The following is a 24,091-nucleotide window of genomic DNA, read 5'->3' on the forward strand; positions in this document are numbered from 1 at the left end:
CTCCTCGACCTCCCGAAGCAAAACATGACCCCCCAAATCCCCAAAACCAACCTCAAATAACATATATCTAAGAAACAATGCTCGGTTCTTTACCTTTTCCGATGAGCCTTTTCGTTTTCCGGTGATCGTTTCCCTCTCGAGTCGAGACCGAAGCTGCTCTCTATTTTTTTGGGGCCTACGAAAATGCTTTGCTCGGTTTTGTTTTAGCTTTTTGTTGTTTGGTTGCTTTCGGTTTTGTCGATTATTATTCTTTATCGGTGGTTTTTTTATTGTATATTACTTGCGTTTTTCTCTATTGGTTCCTTGGTTGCTGTTTTTGGGTTTTTCATTTGTTCGTTATTTGTTGTACCTTGCTTTGGTTTCTTGGTTTTCGTTGTATCCTTTTCGACAGCTTGGTGGGGGTATTTATACCCTCTCCGCTAGTGGTTGTTTCAGATTATCCCAGGATAGTGCAATCTCATTTTTTGATTTATTCAGGTTGTTCGTGGTTCGTGTTTGACCGAAGATATTAGGATGGTTCAATCCTGAGTTGCTCCAATTTTTGCATTTCAGGTGTCGAAAATCTCGACCGACTGATAACCTTGCTGGCGCGTGATTTCCACGCACTGTTATCAATTGCTTCTGAGCTTTTGGAACATTCTAGATTTGATCTTGGTCTTTGATCTCCATCTTGATCTAACTATCTTCATTTGTGTGACACCAAAGTTAAGGGTAAAACCCTAACGTGCATATGAACCTCTTTTTGGGTAGATTCGATCTGCTAGGTCAGGCGGGCTCATCTATTGGGCCTCCTCTACATGGCTTGCTGGGTCAGGCTCGCCATTGTGGTTGGGCAACTAGACCTTTGTACTTTGTACCGAGGTTTTGAATTTTTTGGACCCCTGCTGGACTTGGACATAAATAAAAATTAAATAAAATAAGTAAATAAATGGATAAATAATAAATATATAATATAATAAATAATACTAATAATATGTATGTATTAAAACTATATAATATATATTGTATTTCAAAAACAATATAATATGTTTTCAAAGATTATATATTATATATGTTTTCAAAAACCGTTTAAAAACTATATATATATATATATATTCAAAATAATATGTTTTCAAAAACTATATTATATATATTTTCAAAAAACCATTTTAAAAAATATATATTATATGTTTTCAAAAATATGTTTTCAAAAATTATACTATATTTTCAAAAACTATATATATTATATATTTTTGAAATTATTATTATATATATTATCATATATATTATATAATGTAAAGACCTTTGCAGTCCCGGATGAAATAAGTGTGTACAAACATTAGCCAACATCAGAACGGTTACAAAACTTAAGATTAATTCAATATTGTTCAACTTGAGATTGATCTAATCAAGATTGTAGTAACTTAAGATTGAACTTTCCTAAGCTAACATGCGTAGATAGGCCTACGCGCGCGCCATTTCTCCCTCTCACCAAAAAGAAGTATAAAATCAAAAAGGGTGAAATACACATGTTGTACTTAAATTATTACTTTTATTCAAAATTATGCTTAACATTAAGTTTATAGTATCATGCTATTAAAAATTTAACGGACGTAGTATTTTTTATGAGTAAACTACATAATTCGTCATTCAAGTATCTTCTAACTCATATTTTGATCACTAAAGTTTAAAAATTTTCAATTTAGTTACTCAACTTTTAAATTATTCATCTTTTAATCACTTTAATTTATTTTATTAGTATTTTTTGTAATATTATATTATTTTATTAATATATAATTAAAATAAAAAAATAAATTTAAACTTATACTCAAACCCAAAAATTATATCATAAACTCTCATATTAATAAAATAAGTTAGTGTAACTAGAATAGGAGTAATTTGAAAGTTAAGTGCTTAAATTAAAAAAATTAAACTTTAATGATCAAAACAAAAGTAAAAAGATAATTAAGTGATGAATAATGTAGTTTACCCATAAAAATATCACACGATTCCGTTAAATTTTTTTACCAAATATATTAAAATAAAACATAAACTAAATATTAAATATAATGTTTATAAAAGAAAAAAAAAACCAAAAGGTTTCAATCCATCCAAAACCCTAACAGAAACCAGAAAAGAACAATGTCAATCGTGTTTCTAAACATCTTAACCCCTTCATCTTCTCGTTTAAAACCTTATCTCGGAAACCCTAATTCATTGCATCCAATCACCTCCCGCCATCTCAGCTTCCCCATTTCGGATTCCAGTGTTTTGCATTCACAAACCCGAAATTTTCTAAACTTCAACTCCCACCGTCTATCTTTTAATTCCTTTCTCAAAGCCTTCAACTCGGATTCTTCAATCGCCAGCTCACCAGAACAAAATCCCAATTTGAATGCCAATTTAGATTATTTTCTGTCCGCCGCTGAACTTTTGTGCATTTTCTCTTCGGCTGTTGTTTCGGCTGTTTATGCCGTTTTGGATTGGAAAGGTGTCGTTTTTGGTGGGATTTGGAGAAGTGTCTTGGTGTGGAGAGTTTTAGGATTGGTGGGTGGGATTGCCATCGGCGCATGTATTAGGAGGCGGCAGTGGCGGAGAATTTGTGTAGAAACGGCAAGGGCTGGTGGAAAAGGATTGAATTTGGTTGGTAGAATTGAGAAATTAGAGGAGGATTTAAAAAGTTCCACGACGGTTCTCCGTGTTTTGTCTAGGCAACTTGAGAAGTTGGGGATTCGATTTCGGGTAACAAGAAAAGCTTTGAAACAGCCTATTGAAGAGGTAAAATTTTTTACTTTTTGTTGCTTAATGCTAAAGTTTTTAGTTAGAGAATTAAAGGAGTTGAGTAATTCTTGTTGCTTAAAGTTTAAGTTTCTAATTAGAGAATAACTGGAGTCAAAGAAATAGCTAACAATAATTGAAAAATTCATGCATTTTGATTTTGAGCTGAACGATTTCTTTCTCCATGCTTGCGCTGATGGAACTTCTGAAGAAATCAACTAGAGAGTGTGTTTCTTAGCAGTTAGTTTACAGTTATGTGCTAGAAAATAGATACTAAAAAGTTACACAATTGGTAATTATTTGTAGCGGCAAGGAAATCTAAGGCTAATTTGTAGCGGGTTTTAACTTAAACTGTTTCCGTGTATATTTTAAAAAGTTACCCAATTGGTAATAATTTTGGTTGTAACCGAGAATGTTACATTGCCACATGTTTTAACATAAAATGTTACCTTGTCTACTCAAAAAGTTACACAATTGATAATTATTTCGGTTACAACTGATAATGTTAAATGAGTTTCTTGACGGTAACTTTTTAGGTTGCAACAAGAATAGTTATGCAATTTACATAAATTGTTATAAAGAACGTAATATTTTCGGTTTCAATTTAAAATATCACCTAGTTTACTCTAAAGAGTTAACCTAGTAAAATTTTCGGTTACAAAACCGATTGCAGCCATTTTTGGCCTTATATTAACTGGTTGTATTTCAGACACTTAAAATAGCAACTCGTCCAAAAAAAGCTAAATTTAATGTTCACTAAAACTGTACATTTCAATTAACCATCAAAAGCTATCTGATAACCATTTGCTTTTCCGTAAGTTGCTATTTATTATTTACACTAAATTTAGGATATAGACGAACATAGCTGCTTCAATTACATGAGCTCCATTTGATTGTGCCATCTTTAGCCTATGTAACCCAGCATCTAACATTTTGACTTGATATAGATGAATAAACTAATGTTTTCTGTTGCTCCAATGTGACCAACTGATCATAATGAACATCTTATCACCCTGCTGCCTAATATGAGTAAATGGGAAGGAAAGCTGTTGGTAACAAATTGTATTTTGTACTTTATTCTTGTATTTATATAACTTCCTCTACTATCTGAAGAATGCAGCCTTGGCTCAAAAGAATTCTGAGGCTACTAGAGCCTTGGCAGCTCAAGAAGACATCCTGGAAAAGGAGCTCAAGGAAATCCAGAAAGTTTTGCTGGCAATGCAGGTAACATTTACCCATGTTTGATTAAGTTTTTGTTTTTATAAACTTGTCTGTAATATGCTCGGTTGGTATAGGAGTTCCATAGTGGCACTTCATGTTAAATATGATTATGATATTATTGTGGGTTTTAAAAAATTGTGGCTTGGATTTAGCGAGCATTAAGCCTTACTAAAACCAAGAAAGCGTAAATGAGCTGTGATTCAAAGACAAGAAAACTAAACTGCTTCAGAGGAACTAGCGTCCAGTAAGCCTTAAAAATTGTACCAATACAGCTTGTGGCTGTCAATATGTGAAGTAATTATTAATAAAACATGTGATTTTGTCATTGGATTCTCAACATGTGATTGGTGATGCATTCTATAGGAGCAACAGCGAAAACAACTTGAGTTAATCGTTGCAATTGCAAAGTCGGGGAAGTTGTTTGAAGACAAGCGGAAACCTAGCCAAGAGAAAGATATTGTTGAAGCATTTAAGTCAACTGAGGAGGCAAAACAAATGGAAGTCCATCAGAGTCAACCTTTAGGAACAGCCAGGGGATCTAGCAATGACAAAGAGTAAGAACTCTAAGCAGCAAATGTAATTGGTGTATATGCAACAGTGTAATATCAGTTTGTCTGATCCTTCAGTATGAAAGGCTTGTGAACTGCCATGGATGGGCATAACATTTTTTTTGGATTCTGCTTGCCTGTTGGCGAATTGACCCTTGCAGCCTGCTGCAATTGAAGATCGAGGAAGTGCTAGAAGTGTATAAATTAATTAAATGGAACACTTGCTTATTTTCAGTTGAGCATAGAAACATGCCAAGATGAAAGAAATGGCTTTTTTTGTGTGGTTAAGCTTGTATCTGTAATTCTTCTTTTGCACGATATCCCTGATAATCAATACAAAAACCTTTTTATTGGGTTATTGTTGTATTTTCTCTGATGTTATAATTAGATATTCAACAATAGTTTTTGTTTTGGTACATCCTGTTGGGAGCCTTTTCCATATTCACCACTTACCTGCTCTGCAAACTTTTAATATTGTACCACTTTCTTGTATCAGAAGCTTTATCTGGAGAATAGTATATCTTTCTTATCCAATGGCCGACTCTAACATGGATATTGTCAAAAGCATCTTGCTGTAGGCACATGTTTCACATGTGATGATATTTGTACCCATTGATATACTCTGCTCACATGGAATTCCACTATCATCATTCAGTTGAAAATATGCCTTTGTTCATGGTGATTGAAAATTGCAGTAACAATCGAATTAGATGCTTCAAAATGATGGATTCTAATGCAATTATGAGGGAATTACTTTCTTCTTTAGCTCGACAACAATGAAGACAAAGGCTTCAGCTTAATGATGAAGCATTGGAAAAAAATACTTTAAAGGCGAGGTGTTATACTTTTCTTCCGATCCTCAAATGTGACCTTTTGAAATACTTGATTGATTATAAACGTAAGCATCAACACAAAGTCAAAAAGATAAAGGGAAAACCACCTTTCTGTCACAATCTGATCAACTTCTCTGATATTATTCCATGGAAGTCACCTACACACTAATTTGGACCATCTTTACAAATCTCACTTCTAATTGTATAATTATTGTAGGGACACTATGAGATATCCATCTCAATTACTAGGGAAACACATTCTTTTGCTACATATTAAAAGCTTTTTTATTACAAATACTAGGAAAACTTGTTTATATACTACATTAGAGAGACAATGTTTGCACATAGCAAAGATGTGCTCACTTGCAGTCAAGATTGACTCTGCATGTGGAGCTGTCAGCCTAATTTCGAAATGCAACATACACCAATCCTTTAGGGGGAGAGGGGCCAATCGAATGCAGCATTTTCCGAGTCAAAACCGTCGTAGAATCTCATTTCCACATCTTCCATACTTTGGTCATCTTCCCAATCCCCATCTGACATCTCATCATCGTAATCAATACAGACATCTCCTGCAACAAAGTCCCAGCCTTTCATCCCAAAATAGTCCACAACAAGAGGTCCAACCACCTTCAGCCGGGAGAATTTCTTGACAGAACTTTCATCTAGTTTCACATGCCAACATCCTCGCACATCTAATAATTCAAGGTCAGGGCAGCATTCAAGTATTTTGAGCACACCTTCTGTGCTAAAAAGCAAGTATGCCACCTCAAGTTGCTTGAGCTTCGGCATTGTAGTAGCAATGGCAAGGGCCTCATCATCCTGAGACAGTTTGTCAACTACCTCTAATGGATGCATTGTTCTCCTCAACCCCATTAGTAACTTACAGTTCTTGCCTATTGCTTCAAGGGCCGGGGCTCCAATATTCCTGCAGTAACTAACATCCAAGAAAGTCACCGAAGAGAGCCTCCCAGCAACCTGTTCCACTACTGAATCACTAATTTCACTTCTTGGTAGCCGTAAAGTCCGAAGAGATTTGGCACTAGAAGCAGTGGGAAGCAAGAGTTAAATAAAAACAGCTATATCCCAATTTACAATATCCAAGAAAGTCACAAACCAAAACAGAACATAACCACTCATTGAACATGGGACCCTCTTCAGATTCTTTACCATGATGTTGGTTATCATTCCCTACTCTATTAGTAGATTTTCAGAATACAAAACTTCAGCAAATTCAGAGGAAATGAGAATCACAAGAAATTTCATTCAACCATACATTAAATTTCAGTTCAATATTAGTTTCAGCAACAATATATAGCCAATGCCATCCTTTTCCCATTTAACCTGTTAAACTCAAAGTGAGAACTGAAGAATCAGAATTAGTTTAACTCATGAAATAATTTGTGAAGCATATGCTTCACACAGAAACCTATAGTGTTGTGTTTTTATGTTCTTTCCGTGATAATGGATATCAGATGTAGGGAAATAAAGAGAAAATGCAATTGAGAACAATAGATGGCAACATGTTATGTCCTTACTTATCTGCAATTAACGAAAAGCTCTGCCCATTAGGGAGACCGGTAACACACAGCTTGCGGAGTGAGCCCGAGCTTCTAGTTATCAGCATTTGAAGCATGCGATCAAGGATCTCAGGCCGACATTGTTGGCTCCATTGTTCAATGTCGATGTCTTGCCAGCAATAAGATCCACTAACTGCTCTCCGCCATGATTTGCACACCCTTGGGATTACAGTAAGTATCTCCTGGAGTGGAAGATTTTTGAAAATCAACCCAAGCGCATCTGGAAGCAATTCATCCCAGCACCTGAACTCACCATCCTCCTCCATCTGTAAAAAGACAGACCCAAAAACTGGACCTTATAACACAGAAAAATAAAGACAGACAAACTAATTATAATCTTGTAGTAGGAAGAAAATAAAGATGCTGAGCAAAACAAAAGGGAAGAAAACAAAGATACTTGTAGTCCATCGTAAGCCAATGAAAATGGGACATAAATTACTAAAACAAAAGCAAATGCTAAATAGAAAAAAAAAAATGGAACAATAAATAAAATCTTGGTTTACAAGTAAAAGAGGAAAGCTTTAGACAAAAAGACTACTGAAAATGAAGAATGAACACTTTACCTGTGCTCCACATCTATATAGTCTTTTCAAGCATCTAGAAACCCAAATCCAAACACCTATTGAAATCTTCTATTCCGAGCACATTGATCAAATAGCTAAGAGGAAAAAACCATACCCAGATCAAGAAACAGCTAAAAGAATCCAATTATTCAACGGAAAAAAAACCAGAAAGAAAATTAACGGAGGAAGAAACTTTTATGCAACAAACCAAAAAGGCCACTAATAGTTAGAAAAATAGATCAGAGAGAAGCAAGCAGCTGCGTTTTATAGGAATGAACATCACTAAACAAGTCAATGCGATAACGCAGTACCGCAAAAAAAAAAACTTATCTTTGAACAATAAGACTGACAAGAGAACATGAACATATGTACTAGTTTTACACTTTATAGATAGCAAGAAAGAAAGGAATAAGGAGAAAAAGTTCTACCAGAACTTGGGTTTTTTCTTTCTTTTGCTGGATCTGCAAACAACGCTGCTTATCCGCCACAATGAAAGGTTAAAAACAGAAGAAAGCTGAAATAACAGTGAAGACAGAGAGATTAGAGCTATAAGTGACAGCAGATAACTACAGGAAGAACAAAGGAAAAAAAGGAGAAACGTGAACGAAAAGTGTTGGTAAATTACTGAATGGGAATTATATAATAGGGTAAACAATATTAACGATCCCTTATATTTTTTGTTTTTTCAATTTTGATCATCATTTTTCAAAGGCTTAAATGCACCATTACACCCTAAACTATACCATTTGTACCGAGTTGCCATTTAAAGTATTTTTCGAGACGTTTTGTCCCTTGAAGTTTAAATTTTTACATCAGTTGGTCCAAACCGTTAATTCTGTTAAGAAGCATAAGGGTAAATTATAAATTATTGAATGGGGAACTATCGGGTAACAATGGGAATTATATAATAGGGTAAACAATATTAATAATCCCTTATATTTTTTGTCTTTTCAATTTTGATCATCATTTTTCAAAGGCTTAAATGCACCATTACCCCCTAAATTATATCGTTTATACCGAGTTGCCCTTTAAAGTATTTTTTCGGGACGTTTTGTCTCTTAAAGTTTAAATCGTTACATCAGTTGGCCCAAACTGTTAATTTTGTTAAAAAGCAGAAGGGTAAATTATATATTTAGTCAATCAACTTGTAACCCCCACAGACCGATAAGGGTAACCAGATTCGATCCGGGGTGTCACATTTGGGCCACCGGAGCGACCCACTATAAAAACAGTGAAAAATTTAAAACTTTTATTGAAACGTGTAACTTATAAAATCAGTTTTCACTATTTAAAAATAAAACAGATTTCCAGACTCGTATATAAATCAAAATAAAATTACATGCCCCCTAATCACATGTACCATACTCTGCAACAACGTCGGAAGAACTCCCTTACTAAAGTCGATAGATGCACTGGTACAATTCTTTTAACCTGAAAAAGTGAGTAATAGAGTGAGCTTCGAAAAGCTCAGTAATACAGAACTACTAGATGATGCTGAAGAACGTGCAGATACAAATAAACATATATATCCTTATTATTTCTGAACATTTACTGATTTTTATGTTGAACAGAGATCCTATTGATATTTCAGATGGTAACAGACAATGAGCTTTCAGTTCAGAGAAATATTTCGGATGACTAAGTTCAGGAGATCGTAATAGGTTATCTAGTCTGTTCCCGTAAAACCAGTAAAAAGATACAGATCTTTTAAAATATATATATATACCCCCATCCGTCACGAACAAAATATGTAGGTTCCCCAGAACCATACAATCCCGTCACGTCCAGTAAGGCCCTGAGCACACAGCCGAGGAACCGGTAAGTAAGGCCCTGAGCACACAGCCGAAGAACCTCCAAGTAATCTTCCTCCAACAATACCCCCCCAATAAAACATGTTTCGTCCGTAAACGGATATATAAAAAATCAAAACATAATTCAAGTCAAGTATCATATCAGAATCCAGGTCATGTATTAGATCAGAATCCATATCAATATCAGATCAGAATCCAGGTCAGGTATCATAACAGAATTCAAATTTGAAATCAGATAAAATATTCATATAATTAGGGAACACACCAGAGTTTACAGTTATTATTTAGAGGTACTGTATCAGGCAGAGAAAATCAATTCTTCAGTATGTCGATAGAATGTTAGAATTTAGAATCACTATTGGAAGAGTTCATTAACTGACAGAATCATCAGTTATTCAGAATATGAATTATCAGGATATTGTCTTATTCGGACAGTTTTCAGAAGCTGTACGTAATCAGAAGGGTATTCAGAATCTTTTATATCCATGTCAACTGGTCAATTCATTTTCCTTCTAGGGTATTTACTCTTTAATACCACAAATTCTTGTCCGTAGACCATTTTCGGAATCATCGCTGAATAAATCTTCCAATGTCTTTATTTCATTTCCACGCTTCCACAATATCATGAAATGCTGACGTACTTGATTAATTTGTTCATAACCCATTGTAATTGTACACTACGTAAACTCATCAGAGTTTCCAGACTTATCCAAATCACTTATTAAATCCTCAGTCATTGAGGTTACCTAGTTCATTTAGCAGTCATGTCCATTACAGTTACTTCAGGATTTTCCAGAGTAATTCAAACGTTCTTGAATTTTAGATACATGTTGTACTTCCATTCCATTCAATCTGGTCTTCGTGGTTGATTTGTCGAACAAACGTCCAATTCTTAGTATTGAATACGATCTAGAGCTGAGCTGAATACTTCCAAAATTTATCATCGAGCCAAACTTGAGAAGACGAACACATGTTCCAGTAATATCTATGTCATTCAGGTATTGACATAGCTTTAGGGTTGATCTATTCACTTAAATTGTTTTCCATTACCTTTAAAGGTAGTCCAATACTTATGCTTACTTGGATTCCTTAATTAATCCAAGACATTTACTTAATTTAGGCCATAAGGGTATTTTTGTAATTTTGATATTCAGTTTTATTCCATTCATTTCAGAGCTCGAGGATATTCAATCATTCCTGAGCTTGGTGATATTCTTGAATCATTTACATTACAAGGGTATTTTGGTCATTTTACAAATTCAGCGTATTTCAATCCTTTCATTCCGTCCGATCTTACTATTATATTCAATCTTATCATTTATTTTAGTCATTTCGAACAATTATGACAGCATAATACCCCCGATAAATTACTCTTCAAGTATTTACTCATTATTCGAATATTTTCAGGTCAAGTGTCTTCTCAGATTTTACAAACAGAAAATCAAGAATTTTCCTGAACTAAGTCAGGATTTTAACAATCAAATCCGTACTTAATCGAGTTAAGTACGAATCCTCAAAGTATTTTCTCATTTAGCGTTAACTAGGACTATTTTACCTCTCAAGGGCATTTTCGTAATTTCTTAACCAGATAATTTCGATATTAGCTCTTAACGAAAATAATTATAATTTAGAGATCCTATGATCAATTGCTTTTCCGAACATTCTCTTATCTTGAAATGATTCCTTAATAAAATTCTAATATCTTGCGCAAACCCTCTAGGGTTAAAAACTGGTTATCCAAAATATCCAAGTAAAACTAATATTTCTTATGCACATCAATATTTTTTTATCAGATCAATATGTCTGTAAAAACCTCTTATCCAACTTCCATATTCCAATATTGTCTTTTTATAACACAAGGGTATTTTCGTAATTTTACCCTACTGGAGTATTCTCATAATTTCTCATCCAAATACCTTTAACATTTAACCTTTGATGAAATAAATTATAAGTTACAGATCTAGGTTGATTTCTTTATCACTAAGCACATAACTTGTAATTTAATTCTAACAATCCCTTAATTTCTTATAAAAGTCATCTGAACCATAATCAATTACTGAACCTTTTTACCGTATTCAGATCGAGTGTAGAACTTCATTAATTACACATATGAGACCAAACATTTCCATTCATGCATTTACCAATACCAACATGTTCTATAAAGCATAAAGAGGTAGTAAAGTATTACCTCGATTTCCGTACAATACTGATCGACCATAAAAATTCCATTTGAACTCCTTTGATCTTCAATTCAACTTCCAATAATTCCTCAGATACATAACAACATAAATTATATAAAAAACGGAGCTTAATTACTATAAACGGATCAAATCGGATGATAAATCAGTGAAAAACAGCTTACCGGGTTCGAATTTGGCAAAACGGACTTCGGATTCAAATTCAGGACGTCGAAAACATAAAATATGACTTTTCAAAAATTTGGAATTTTTGGTCAAAATCAAAGTCAACGGGTTTGACTTGCAATTTCGAGACCTTGGAGTCCAAATTTCGAAAAACGGACTACATAATCGGATTTGGAACGTCGAAAAATGTTAGGATAGGTATACTAGGTTAAAGTCAAAGGTCGTTTAATGCCGGTCAAAGTTTTGGTCAACGCCGGTCAACGGTCAAAGGGTCAACGGGTCGGGTAAACGGGTCAGGTCGGGTTTTGACCGGTCAAACCGGTCATTTGGACCATCCCCACAAGTAATGGCGGCGCGTGGGGGCACATGGGCACTGTTCCGGCTGCGTAAAATTCACAGGAAAATTTCTAAAAATTATTTTGAGCGATTTCGAGATACTTACAAAGCTCGGTTCAAATTTTTGAATGGCGGAGAGCTCGATTTCAACAAATCAGAATCTTTGACCGCTTCACCTCCTCACGCGCAGTCGTCGACGGAGACCAAGAATGACACCGACAGACTCGGAACGGAACAAGGAACTCGATGGTGCGGGAGGTGTCGTAAACGGATGCTCGGATCGTCGTGAATCGATGAAAAACCAACTAAAATTGAGTTATTACCGACGATACTTCCGACTGAAATTAATGACGAACGGCGACGATTCACGACGAAAGGTTTGAGGGGTTTTGTTCCTTGGTTGACAACGAACACGATGGTGGTTTCGGCTCGTCGATCGAAGGTCGGACGACGAGTAGATCAGAGTTGGAAGGAGGGTTGTTGGAGAAGGAAAATCTGGAAAATATGAAACCTGCGCACGGGGAAGAGCTTATAATTCATCATATATAAGAAATGGTTAAATCATGGGTTTAGCCACTGAACTTCATGTACTTCTTAAAATGGTTTGCCAACTTTACGATTTTATAATTTAATCCTCAATTTTCTTCCAAAATACCAATTAAATCCACAACTTTATAATTTCTAAAATTTAGCCCCTAAATTGGGGTGTTACACAACTATTTTTGCAGATCCATTTTTACCACTAAACTATTTTATTTTTCAAAATCATCACTAAACTTAAGTTTTTATTCTGTTTGGTCACCTAATTCGATTTGATTTATTTTAAAATTTATATATATATATATATATATGGGTAAATAAAGGAATAAAAATAAGACTAAAAGCTAAAAAGCATGTACAACAACATTCTCTTCCTGCAATAAGGAGAAAAGTGAAGCCAGAGGAGTTGTGAGCAAAACCCCCGAATCCAATAACATTACACTACCGAGAATTGGTCAATAACGACATTTAAAAGCACCGCTAAAAATGCTGTCGGCATAAAAAATACGTCGCAATTACAAACGCTGCAACTGTTAGCGGCGTTTCTACTCCAAATACGCCGCAATTACAAACACTGCAACATTTTACCCTACCGGAGTATTCTCATAATTTCTCATCCAAATACCTTTAACATTTAACCTTTGATAAAATAAATTATAAGTTACAGATCCAGGTTGATTTCTTTATCAATAAGCACATAACTTGTAATTTAATTCTAACAATCCCTTAATTTCTTATAAAAGTCATCTGAACCATAATCAATTACTGAACCTTTTTACCGTATTCAGATCGAGTGTAGAACTTCATTAATTACACATATGAGACCAAACATTTACATTCATGCATTTACCAATACCAACATGTTCTATAAAGCATAAAGAGGTAGTAAAGTATTACCTCGATTTCCGTATAATACTGATCGACCATAAAAAACGGAGCTTAATTACGATAAACGGATCGAATCGGATGATAAATCAGTGAAAAAGAGCTTACCGGGTTAGAATTTGGCGAAACGGACTTCGGATTCAGATTCAGGACGTCGAAAGCATAAAATATGACTTTTCAAAAATTTGGAATTTTCGGTCAAAATCAAAGTCAACAGGTTTGACTTGTAATTTTGAGGCCTTGGAGTCCGAATTTCGAAAAACGGACTACAGAATCGGATTTGGAACGTCGAAAAATGTCAGGATAAGTATACTAGGTTAAAGTCAAAGGTCGTTTAATGCCCGGTCAAAGCCGGTCAATGTTTTGGTCAACAGTGGTCAACGCCGGTCAACGGTCAAAGGGTCAACGGGTCAGGTAAACGGGTAAACGGGTCGGGTCCGGTCGGTTTTTGACAAGTCAAACCGGTCAACTATGCACCAAAACTGGTCAAACCGGTCATTTAGACCATCCCCACGCGTAGTGGCGGCGCGTGGGCATTGTTCCGGCTGCGTAAAATTTACAGAAAAATTTCTAAAAATTATTTTGAGCGATTTCGAGATACTTACAAAGCTCGGTTCAAATTTTTGAACGGCGGAGAGCTCGATTTCAACAAATCGGAATCTTTGACCGCTTAACCTCCTCACGCGCCGCCGTCGACGGAGACCAAGGATGACACCGGCAGACTCGAAACGGAACAAGGAACACGATGGTGCGGGAGGTGTCGTAAACGGATACTCAAATCGTCGTGAATCGATGAAAAACCAACTAAAATTGAGTTATTACCGACGATACTTCCGACTGAAATTAACGATGAACGGCGACGATTCACGACGAAAGGTTTGAGAGGTTTTGTTCCTTGGTTGACAACGAACATGATGGTGGTTTTGGCTCGTCGATCGGAGGTCGAACGACGAGTAGATCGGAGTTGGAAGGAGGGTTATTAGAGAAGGGAAATCTGGAAAATATGAAACCTGCACACGGGGAAGAGCTTATAATTCATCATATATAAGAAATGGTTAAATCATGAGTTTAGCCACTGAACTTCCTATACTTCTTAAAATGGTTTGCCAACTTTACGATTTTATAATTTAATCCTCAATTTTCTTCCAAAATACCAATTAAATCCACAACTTTATAATTTCTAAAATTTAGCCCCTAAATTGGGGTGTTACAATTATCCCCTCCTTAAAAGGATTCGTCCTCGAAATTTATTCATGCCACATAATTGTAAAAATGAAACTTCCATCAACTCTTCCATATCTTCAAGTAGCTTTTACAAAAGTACGTGTCCTCTACTAATCCTTAACCAGCTGAGTATACATTCTCATCACAATTCTCCCTCAGTCCAAGTAAATAATCAAAACAACATTATCCTTGTGAAATCAATTAAGCCTTGGTTACGTGAATAAGCTCATAAAGCAGTAGTATATCCCAATTTCATTTTTGGAGACGGGTCAACATTTCTCGGATAATTAACTCTCACATGGCTCGTGAGGTACTTTACAACGTTTAGACAGATGCTACTGGTATTCCTTTTTGTACAAGTATAGCCTTAACGGATAAAAACTTCGGTTTACTCGTTACAGATAGGGACTCAGCCATAGAGTTTCGGCTCAGAGAGGTACGATTGCAGTCTAGGGGTATGTACTGATCAAACATATTTTGACATTCGACCGGCCGGTCTATCTTGAAAAATCTTAACTCAAACCATAGCTCTGATACCACTAAATATAACCCCCAAATACCGATAAGGGTAACCAGATCCGATCCGGGGTGTCACATTTGGGCCACCGGAGCGACCCACTGTAAAAACAGCGAAAAATTTAAAACTTTTATTGAAACGTGTAACTTATAAAATCAGTTTTCACTATTTAAAAATAAAACAGATTTCTAGACTCGTATATAAATCAAAATACAATTACATGCCCCCTAATCACATGTACCATACTCTGCAACAACGCCGGAAGAACTCCCTTACTGAAGTCGATAGATGCACTGGTATAATTCTTTTAACCTGAAAAGGTGAGTAATAGAGTGAGCTTCGAAAAGCTCAGTAATACAGAACTACCAGATGATGCTGAAGAACGTGCATATACAAATAAACATACATATCCTTATTATTTCTGAACATTTAGAGATTTTTATGCTGAACAGAGATCCTAGTGATATTTCAGATGGTAACGGACAATGAGCTTTCAGTTCAGAGAAATATTTCGGATGACTAAGTTCAGGAGACCAGAATATGTTATCTAGTGTGTTCCCGTAAAACCAGTAAAAAGATACAGATATTTTAAAACATATATATATATACCCCCATCCGTCACGAACAAAATGTGTAGGTTCCCCAGAACCATACAACCCCGTCACGTCCAGTAAGGCCCTGAGCACATAGCCGAGGAACCGGTAAGTAAGGCCCTGAGCACACAGCCGAGGAACCTCCAAGTAATCTTCCTCCAACAATACCCCCCAATAAAACATGTTTCGTCCGTAAACAGATATATCAAAAATCAAAACATAATTCAAGTCAAGTATCATATCAGAATCCAGGTCATGTATCATATCAGAATCCATGTCAATATCATATAAGAATCCAGGTCAGGTATCATAACATAATTCAAATTTGAAATCAGATAAAATATTCATGTAATTAAGGAACACATCAGAGTTTACATGTATTATTTAGAGGTACTGTATCAGGCAGAGAAAATCAGTTCTTCAGTATGTCGATAGAATGTTGGAATTTAGAATCACTATTGGAAGAGTTCATTAACTGACAGAATCATCAGTTATTCAGAATGTGAATTATCAGGATATTATCTTAATCGGACAGTTTTCAAAAGTTGTACGTAATCAGAAGGGTATTCAGAATCCTTTATATCCATGTCAACTGGTCAATTCATTTTCCTTCTAGGGTATTTACTCTTTAATACCACAAATTCTTATCCGTAGACCATTTTCGGAATCATCGCTGAATAAATCTTCCAATGTCTTTATTTCATTTCCACGCTTCCACAATATCATGAAATGCTGACGTACTTGATTAATTTGTTCATAACCCATTGTAATTGTACACTACGTAAACTCATCAGAGTTTCTAGACTTATCCAAATCACTTATTAAATCCTCAGTCATTGAGGTTACCTAGTTCATTTAGCAGTCATGTCCATTCCAGTTACTTTAGGATTTTCCAGAGTAATTCAAACGTTCTTGAATTTCAGATACATGTTGTACTTACATTCCATTTAATTTGGTCTTCGTGGTTGATTTGTCGAACAAACGTCCAATTCTTAGTACTGAATACGATCTAGAGCTGAGCTGAATACTTCCAAAATTTATCATCGAGCCAAACTTGAGAAGACGAACACATGTTCCAGTAATATCTATGTCATTCAGGTATTGACATAGCTTTAGGGTTGATCTATTCACTTAAATTATTTTCCATTACCATTAAAGGTAGTCCAATACTTATGCTTACTTGGATTCCTTAATTAATCCAAGACATTTACTTAATTTAGTCCATAAGGGTATTTTTGTAATTTTGATGTTTAATTTTATTCCATTCATTTCAGAGCTCGAGGATATTCAATCATTCCTGAGCTTGGTGATATTCTTTAATCATTTACATTACAGGAGTATTTTGGTTATTTTACAGATTCAAGTATTTCAATCCTTTCATTCCGTCCGATCTTACTATTATATTCAATCTTATCATTTATTTTAGTCTTTTCGAACAATTATGACAACATAATACCCCTGATAAATTACTCTTCAAGTATTTACTCATTATTCGAATATTTTTGGGTCAAGTATTTTCTTAGATTTTACAAAAAGATAATCAGGAATTTTCCTGAACTAAGTCAGGATCTTAACAATCAAATCCGTACTTAATCGAGTTAAGTACGAATTCTCAAAGTATTTTCTCATTCAGCGTTAACTAGGACTATTTTACCTCTCAAGGGCATTTTCGTAATTTCTTAACCAGATAATTTCGATATTAGCTCTTAATGAAAATAATTATAATTTAGAGATCCTATGATCAATTGCTTTTCCGAACATTCTCTTATCTTGAAATGATTCCTTAATAGAATTCTAATATCTGCACAAACCCTCTAGGGTTAAAAACCGGTTATCCAAAATATCTAAGTAAAACTAACATTTCTTATGCACATCAATATTTTTTTATCAGATCAATATGTCTGTAAAAACCTATTATCCAACTTCCATATTCCAATCTTATCTTTTTATTACACAAGGGTATTTTCGTAATTTTACCCTACCAGAGTATTCTCATAATTTCTCATCCAAATACCTTTAACATTTAACCTTTGATGAAATAAATTATAAGTTACAGATCCAGGTTGATTTCTTTATCATTAAGCACATAACTTGTAATTTAATTCTAACAATCCCTTAATTTCTTATAAAAGTCATCTGAACCATAATCAATTACTGAACCTTTTTACCGTATTCAGATCGAGTGTATAACTTCATTAATTACACATATGAGACCAAACATTTTCATTCATGCATTTACCAATACCAACATGTTCTATAAAGCATAAAGAGGTAGTAAAGTATTACCTCGATTTCCGTACAATACTGATCGACCATAAAAATTCCATTCAAACGCCTTTGATCTTCAATTCAACTTCCAATAATTCCTCAGATACATAACAACATAAATTATATAAAAAATAGAGCTTAATTACGATAAACGGATCGAATCGGATGATAAATCAGTGGAAAACAGCTTATCAGGTTCGAATTTGGCGAAACGGACTTCGGATTCGGATTCAGGACGTCGAAAGCATAAAATATGACTTTTCGAAATTTTGGAATTTTCGGTCGAAATCAAAGTCAACGGGTTTGACTTGCAATTTCGAGGCCTTGGAGTCCGAATTTCGAAAAACGGACAGCGGAATCGGATTTGGAACGTCGATAGGTATACTAGGTCAAAGTCAAAGGTCGTTTAATGCCCGGTCAAAGTTTTGGTCAACAGTGGTCAACGCCGGTCAACGGTCAACGGATCGGGTAAACGGGTCAGGTCGGGTCGGGTTATGACCGGTCAAACCGGTCAACTATGCACCAAAATCGGTCAAACCGGTCATTTGGACCATCCCCACGCACAGTGGCAGCGCGTGGGCACTGTTCCGGCTTCGTTAAATTCACAGAAAAATTTCTAAAAATTATTTTGAGCGATTTCGAGATACTTACAAAGCTCGGTTCAAAATTTTGAACGGAGGAGAGCTCGAATTCAACAAATCGGAATCTTTGACTGCTTCACCTCCTCACGCGCCGCCATCGACAGAGACCAAGGATGACCCCGACAGACTCGAAACAGAACAAGGAACACGATGGTGCGGGAGATGTCGTAAACGGATGCTCGGATCGTCGTGAATCGATGAAAACCAACTAAAACCGAGTTATTACCGACGATACTTCCGACTGAAATTAACGACTAACGGTGACGATTCACGACGAAAGGTTTGAGGGGTTTTGTTCCTTGGTTGACAACGAACACGATGGTGGTTTCGGCTCGTCGATCGGAGGTTGGACGGCGAGTAGATCGGAGTTGGAAGGAGGGTTGTTGGAGAAGGAAAATCTGGAAAATATGAAACCTGCGCACGGGGAAGAGCTTATAATTCATCATATATAAGAAATGGTTAAATCATGGGTTTAGCCACTGAACTTCCTGTACTTCTTAAAATGGTTTGCCAACTTTACGATTTTATAATTTAATCTTCAATTTTCTTCCAAAATACCAATTAAATCCACAACTTTATAATTTCTAAAATTTAGCCCCTAAATTGGGGTGTTACACAACTATTTTTGCGGATCCATTTTTACCACTAAACTATTTTATTTTTCAAAATCATCACTAAACTTAAGTTTTTGTTCCGTTTGGTCACCTAATTCGATTCGATTTATTTTAAAATATATATATATATATATATATGGATGGGTAAATAAAGGAATAAAAACAAGACTAAAAGCTAAAAAGCATGTACAACAACATTCTTTTCCTGCAACAACGAGAAAAGTGCAGCCAGAGGAGTTGTGAGCAAAACCCCCGAATCCAATAACATTACACTACCGAGAAGTAGTCAATAGCGACATTTAAAAGCACCGCTAAAAATGCTGTCGGCGTAAAAAATACGCCGCAATTACAAACGCTGCAACTGTTAGCGGCGTTTCTACTTATAAACGCCGTTAAAAGTCAGGTTATTTAGCGGCGTTTTAGTATACAAACGCCGCAATATGTTTAATATTTATAATTGTTTTGCAGAAACATGTTAGATATTTAGCGGCGTTTGCGACCATAAACGCCGCAATAGAATAAATATTTTGCAGCGTTTGTAGTGAAAAACATCGCAATAAGTTGGTCACTTAGCGGCGTTTAATCTTAAAATCGTCGGTTTATATGCACTCCATTAGTGGCGTTTTGCCCCTAAAACACCGCTAATCGAAAATGATTTTAACATATTTTTTTCGTATTTTGTATTACCCAAATCTAACCTGTAACAATATCCAACAACTTATAGTAAATTTAATTAAGATTCAAATTAAGTAATAATACATAAAAACATAAATAAATCAAAGTTTACAAACATTGAAGTTAAATATAATGTAGTTCAACATTTTTCAATAACATAAAGTAAGCATTAAGCTAAGAAAACACCTAGGATGATGAATTATTCGTTTGATTATGTTGCATCATCTGCCTCATAGCTTCAATTTGCTGTTGAAGTTCTTCATATTTTCTCTAAAATGATGCTTCTCTCTCTGCTTCTCTCGTTGCTCTCTTTGTTTCCTTCGCTTTAGCTTCGGCTTTCATTTTAGCAATTTTTTCATCAAATTCACTCAGCTGTTGTTTTAATCGAATAACTTCTTGTTGAGAAGACTATCTGTACATGACATGTACTGAGACGATCTGGATTCAAAGAATTTGGTTGGAGTAACAAATGATCCCTGACATCGAACTCGACCATATCTTTCAGGACCGGAAACTTCAACAATAACTTGATTTTCAATCTCCTCCCCATTAATAGAAGCATGGGATGAACCCGTAGCTTCATATTCTACCATTTTATCGCTCAATTTTTCCTGATAATCAGTTTAGAACGTAGAACAAATTCAAGAATTATTTAAAATACACAATTTCATACTATAAATATAACAGAATGAAAATTTTATGTCCAGTAAATATACCATAATATCTGCAGCTTCTTGAGCCATAGGAGAGCATCTTTTTTTTGTATGTGTGATTTCAAAGAGCTGTATTCGACCAGCTCTACTGCCGGACGTTATTTCCTACAATGGTGAATATAAATTAATACTTACAAAAAAGTAAGAAAAAATAGAAAAAAATGGTTAAAAACTATATGATACCAACTTAAAATGACTATATGAATAATCATAATTAAAACGCGAATACTTGTTCATGAACTACACGAGCAAAGCTCTTCGATCCAACAGTGTGAGTAAACTTTTGTTGTTGTCTACTAGCAATACTAACGTGCTCTCGGTCCTACAATTTGAACTCCACATGACTTATAAAGTCAATAGTTTAGTGGCATAATATTATTTTCAAAGTGCATCATATCTCTCCTTTCTTTGAACTCCAAAACTTCACTGTATCTTCCCATTGATATCTGAACATTCCAGGTGGGGCATTTTGCAGCTTTACTTCAAGGCTGAGGTTGTTCTTAAAATATTTCTTTTTTAAGAAACTCTTGTGGTCTCTCCATTTCTTTCATAATGCTTGCTTCAAATATTCATCTGAGACCTCTTTCAAAAATTTCTCCTATAATTTATACAAGTGTTGAAAGTAAATATATATTACTATTGAAGTACAATGTATAATTTTTTACAATGAAATTATTATCTTAATGCAATACATAGCCTGGTTTTTGCTACTATTGGGCTTCGCACGCCATGACTCATAATTGATCGGTAGAATATTTGAATTTCATGCAATTATGACTAGGTAACCTAATAGAACACGTGTTTTTGTCCCAATAGGTTGACTGACATCGTTACTTGAAACTCTAACAAGGTCCCCAAGAGGAAATTGCTACAATTTCTTCATTATCGTATGACCTCTACTCTTGCGCCTTTGACCATTTTCAGCTACACAATAAATAATTTAGTGTGGTTTTTCAAAATCAAGTCAATAAGAAAATCAATCATTATTTAAATAAGGAGTTGAACATTACCTTCAATTTCTACAGTTTCTTCAACGGTGTTCGGCTCCTCTGTAGATCCAACACTAATCGACTCTTCATTATTTCCTCCTCTGTAGGATCTCGAACAATCCGCAGATCACTTAATTTTCTTCTAGGCATATTATCTGCAATAAACAAACAACAATATTAGTAAATATCGACAACAATACTAATAATATATATATATATATATATATTCAACGATATCAACTTATATAAATGATAACATTATAAATTACTCAATTAAGATATAACATCTAACTACATTGTTATGCCATACCAATTTTCATAAATATCTTCATCCATGTCATCCCGGACCCATTGAAATTGTGAACTAGTACCAATAATAGGTTCATCTAAATTTTGTTCTACAAAAGGCAAAGTTTATGATCTTGTTTCTATGTCATCTCTACTTCCATCCCCAATGTCTATCAAGTCTCTAGGGGTGTTATGAAGTACAACATACCAACCCTCATCTATTGGATCGTGGCAGTAAAAACTTGTTTGACTTGAGAAGAAAATACATATGGCTCATCCATCAATTGTTGACCAGTGTGAATTAATCGAGAAAAGTTCACCATTGTAAAACATAATTGATCTCTTTTAATTCCTCGAGTACTATTTACATCATCTCAATCACACCGGAATAACACAACCTTTCGTTTGCCATAATAATCCAACTCAATGATATCTGTAAGGATTCCATAATATTCTACATCTCCCTCTGCAGGATGGTTGTCTCTGGCACTAGCATAACTTGTAGTTGAATATGTAACAACTACTCCACAATTTTAGGATTTCAGTATTTTAAATTGATTCATTAATCTTATGAATTTATATTAGAATATTTAATTTCCTTAAATATTTTCTATTTCCTTGTATGAAAACCCTAATTCTTGGTCATTAAAGATTTATAAACTCTAAAAATATGTTATGCCCTATGGTTATTTTCTCAAACAATAAAATATTAACAAAAAAAAGCCTTTTGACAACTGTTTGGAGGTTGATCCCCTCGAAGTGATCAAATTTTACTATCTCATGTTAATTTTCTCAGTTCCCTTTGAATAGAACGCTAGATTTTTATCAGATCAATAGCTATGTACAGGGTAAGCAAATTATACTATAATTCTGAGAAGAGCTCAGCATATCATATAATTTGACACTGCCAGTTGGTTTTGGTTAAATTTTAGCATGGTATAACAGAGGCCAAATTATTCATAGACCAATGTGTTTCAATTTTTTAGCATCAAGATTAAATGCAAAGCAGATTGTTAATGCTTTTATCACTTAATATTAATTTTAAGGTTTATTGTTACTTAATATAATATCAAATACTAAAGATAGCATAACAAGTATTATCAAGAGTATCATAGAACCCCTCAAACTTGACATTCGAGTTTCAATTATATTGAGGTAATGTGCAACCAAAAAGTCAAGATAAGCCAACAGATTATCTTGACTTTTCATTCAGTAAAAACCCATAAGAAATGGATTAACCATTAAATATATGGAGAAAGGACACACACCACACCACATTGACTATCATGCTCTAAAGCAAACTATTTTAACTAAGGATAAACTAAAATGGACATAAAACTTAAAGTTCAACTCAAATTGATATCCTTTATTGGTAATAATTCAGATTTCTTAGCCTCTAACCTTAAAGAGATGTCATCTGATAACAAAATATAAATTTTCCTGCCTATCCATAATTTTGACCTAACATGATTAGAGACTAAAAATCTGTCAACAAAGTTCCCCACTTTGCAACTACCAGCAGAAGTCGTGTCCCAAAAATCTAGTGTGAACTAGACTTGGTTTTACACCATTAAGTTGATCGTTATGATTACTACACCTTAGAACAATTGAAAAATTGCATACAATTTTCAACTCCCTTTCTCGCAAAATTTTCAGCAGTTGTCCCTGTAGCTTTAATAGGCAAACTATACTTTAAAAGAATACCAGTTCAAGACTTACAAACACTTCTAATGTAGTCCCTCTAGGTTGGTTATATATCCTCATATATATCCCTCTAGGTTGTTAAGTTATTTAAACCTTTAAGGAATATAATATACAAACAGAACATTCATTGGAACAGTAAAACCTTGCAGTAGAAACAAATAATTAGACCAAAACAGTAGAAACAAATAATCCAACGACTTGTAGGATTCTGGACAAGGCTGAGCAGCCACAAACTCATGAAACTTCTTGAAGAACTAACACTGTTTATACTTAATCTTATGAGTTTGTAGAGCAACCACGACTACTGTAATTTAGTATAGTGACCTATAAGTATACGATTTTATTGAATTCTCATTGAAATATTGTAAAGATTTCCGGGGGACACTAGCAAATGGACAATAAATTGCGGTGCAGAGACTTTCAAAGAG

The 24,091-nt window shown here is 34.7% G+C and overlaps 2 protein-coding genes and 1 long non-coding RNA gene across 5 annotated transcripts; 2 read left to right on the top strand and 1 right to left on the bottom strand.

Moving 5' to 3' along the window:
• Positions 1 to 2,085: 2,085 nt before the first annotated feature.
• Positions 2,086 to 4,803, top strand: LOC120122508. Its single transcript, XM_039141646.1, has 3 exons — positions 2,086 to 2,757; positions 3,871 to 3,981; positions 4,342 to 4,803. The coding sequence occupies exons 1-3, from the start codon at positions 2,122 to 2,124 to the stop codon at positions 4,534 to 4,536; spliced, it is 942 nt and encodes a 313-aa protein (XP_038997577.1). The 5' UTR covers positions 2,086 to 2,121; the 3' UTR covers positions 4,537 to 4,803.
• A 589-nt stretch (positions 4,804 to 5,392) lies between these two features.
• Positions 5,393 to 8,125, bottom strand: LOC120122588 (F-box protein FBW2-like). Of its 3 annotated transcripts, none has more exons than XM_039141717.1 (4): positions 7,931 to 8,125; positions 7,503 to 7,597; positions 6,898 to 7,205; positions 5,393 to 6,287 (listed from the first exon to the last, which is right to left on the bottom strand). In XM_039141717.1, the coding sequence occupies exons 3-4, from the start codon at positions 7,203 to 7,205 to the stop codon at positions 5,792 to 5,794; spliced, it is 804 nt and encodes a 267-aa protein (XP_038997648.1). In that variant the 5' UTR covers positions 7,503 to 7,597; positions 7,931 to 8,125; the 3' UTR covers positions 5,393 to 5,791. The 3 variants fall into 3 exon arrangements, with proteins under 3 accessions (XP_038997648.1, XP_038997647.1, XP_038997646.1); XM_039141716.1 differs by having other exon boundaries at positions 5,393 to 6,296; XM_039141715.1 differs by having other exon boundaries at positions 5,393 to 6,401.
• A 15,237-nt stretch (positions 8,126 to 23,362) lies between these two features.
• On the top strand, positions 23,363 to 23,839 carry LOC120122691. The gene is made up of 2 exons (XR_005516103.1): positions 23,363 to 23,617; positions 23,705 to 23,839. It is a non-coding gene; the product is annotated as an uncharacterized LOC120122691 (long non-coding RNA).
• The last annotated feature ends 252 nt before the right edge of the window (positions 23,840 to 24,091 follow it).

This window comes from Hibiscus syriacus, unplaced genomic scaffold (assembly GCF_006381635.1).
Source record: "Hibiscus syriacus cultivar Baekdansim isolate YM2019G1 unplaced genomic scaffold, ASM638163v2 tig00110387_pilon, whole genome shotgun sequence".
In the NCBI taxonomy this organism is placed as follows: domain Eukaryota; kingdom Viridiplantae; phylum Streptophyta; class Magnoliopsida; order Malvales; family Malvaceae; genus Hibiscus; species Hibiscus syriacus.

Bases quoted from the DNA above. Each gene is read 5' to 3' on its own strand.
- LOC120122588 (XM_039141715.1), bottom strand. From the start codon at position 7,205: ATGGAGGAGGATGGTGAGTTCAGGTGCTGGGATGAATTGCTTCCAGAT. The intron at 6,402-6,897 runs GTAAGGACATAA...CACTGCTTCTAG, and splicing joins TTTTCGTTAATTGCAGATAA to TGCCAAATCTCTTCGGACTT.
- LOC120122508 (XM_039141646.1), top strand. From the start codon at position 2,122: ATGTCAATCGTGTTTCTAAACATCTTAACCCCTTCATCTTCTCGTTTA. The intron at 2,758-3,870 runs GTAAAATTTTTT...TACTATCTGAAG, and splicing joins TGAAACAGCCTATTGAAGAG to AATGCAGCCTTGGCTCAAAA. The intron at 3,982-4,341 runs GTAACATTTACC...TGCATTCTATAG, and splicing joins AAGTTTTGCTGGCAATGCAG to GAGCAACAGCGAAAACAACT.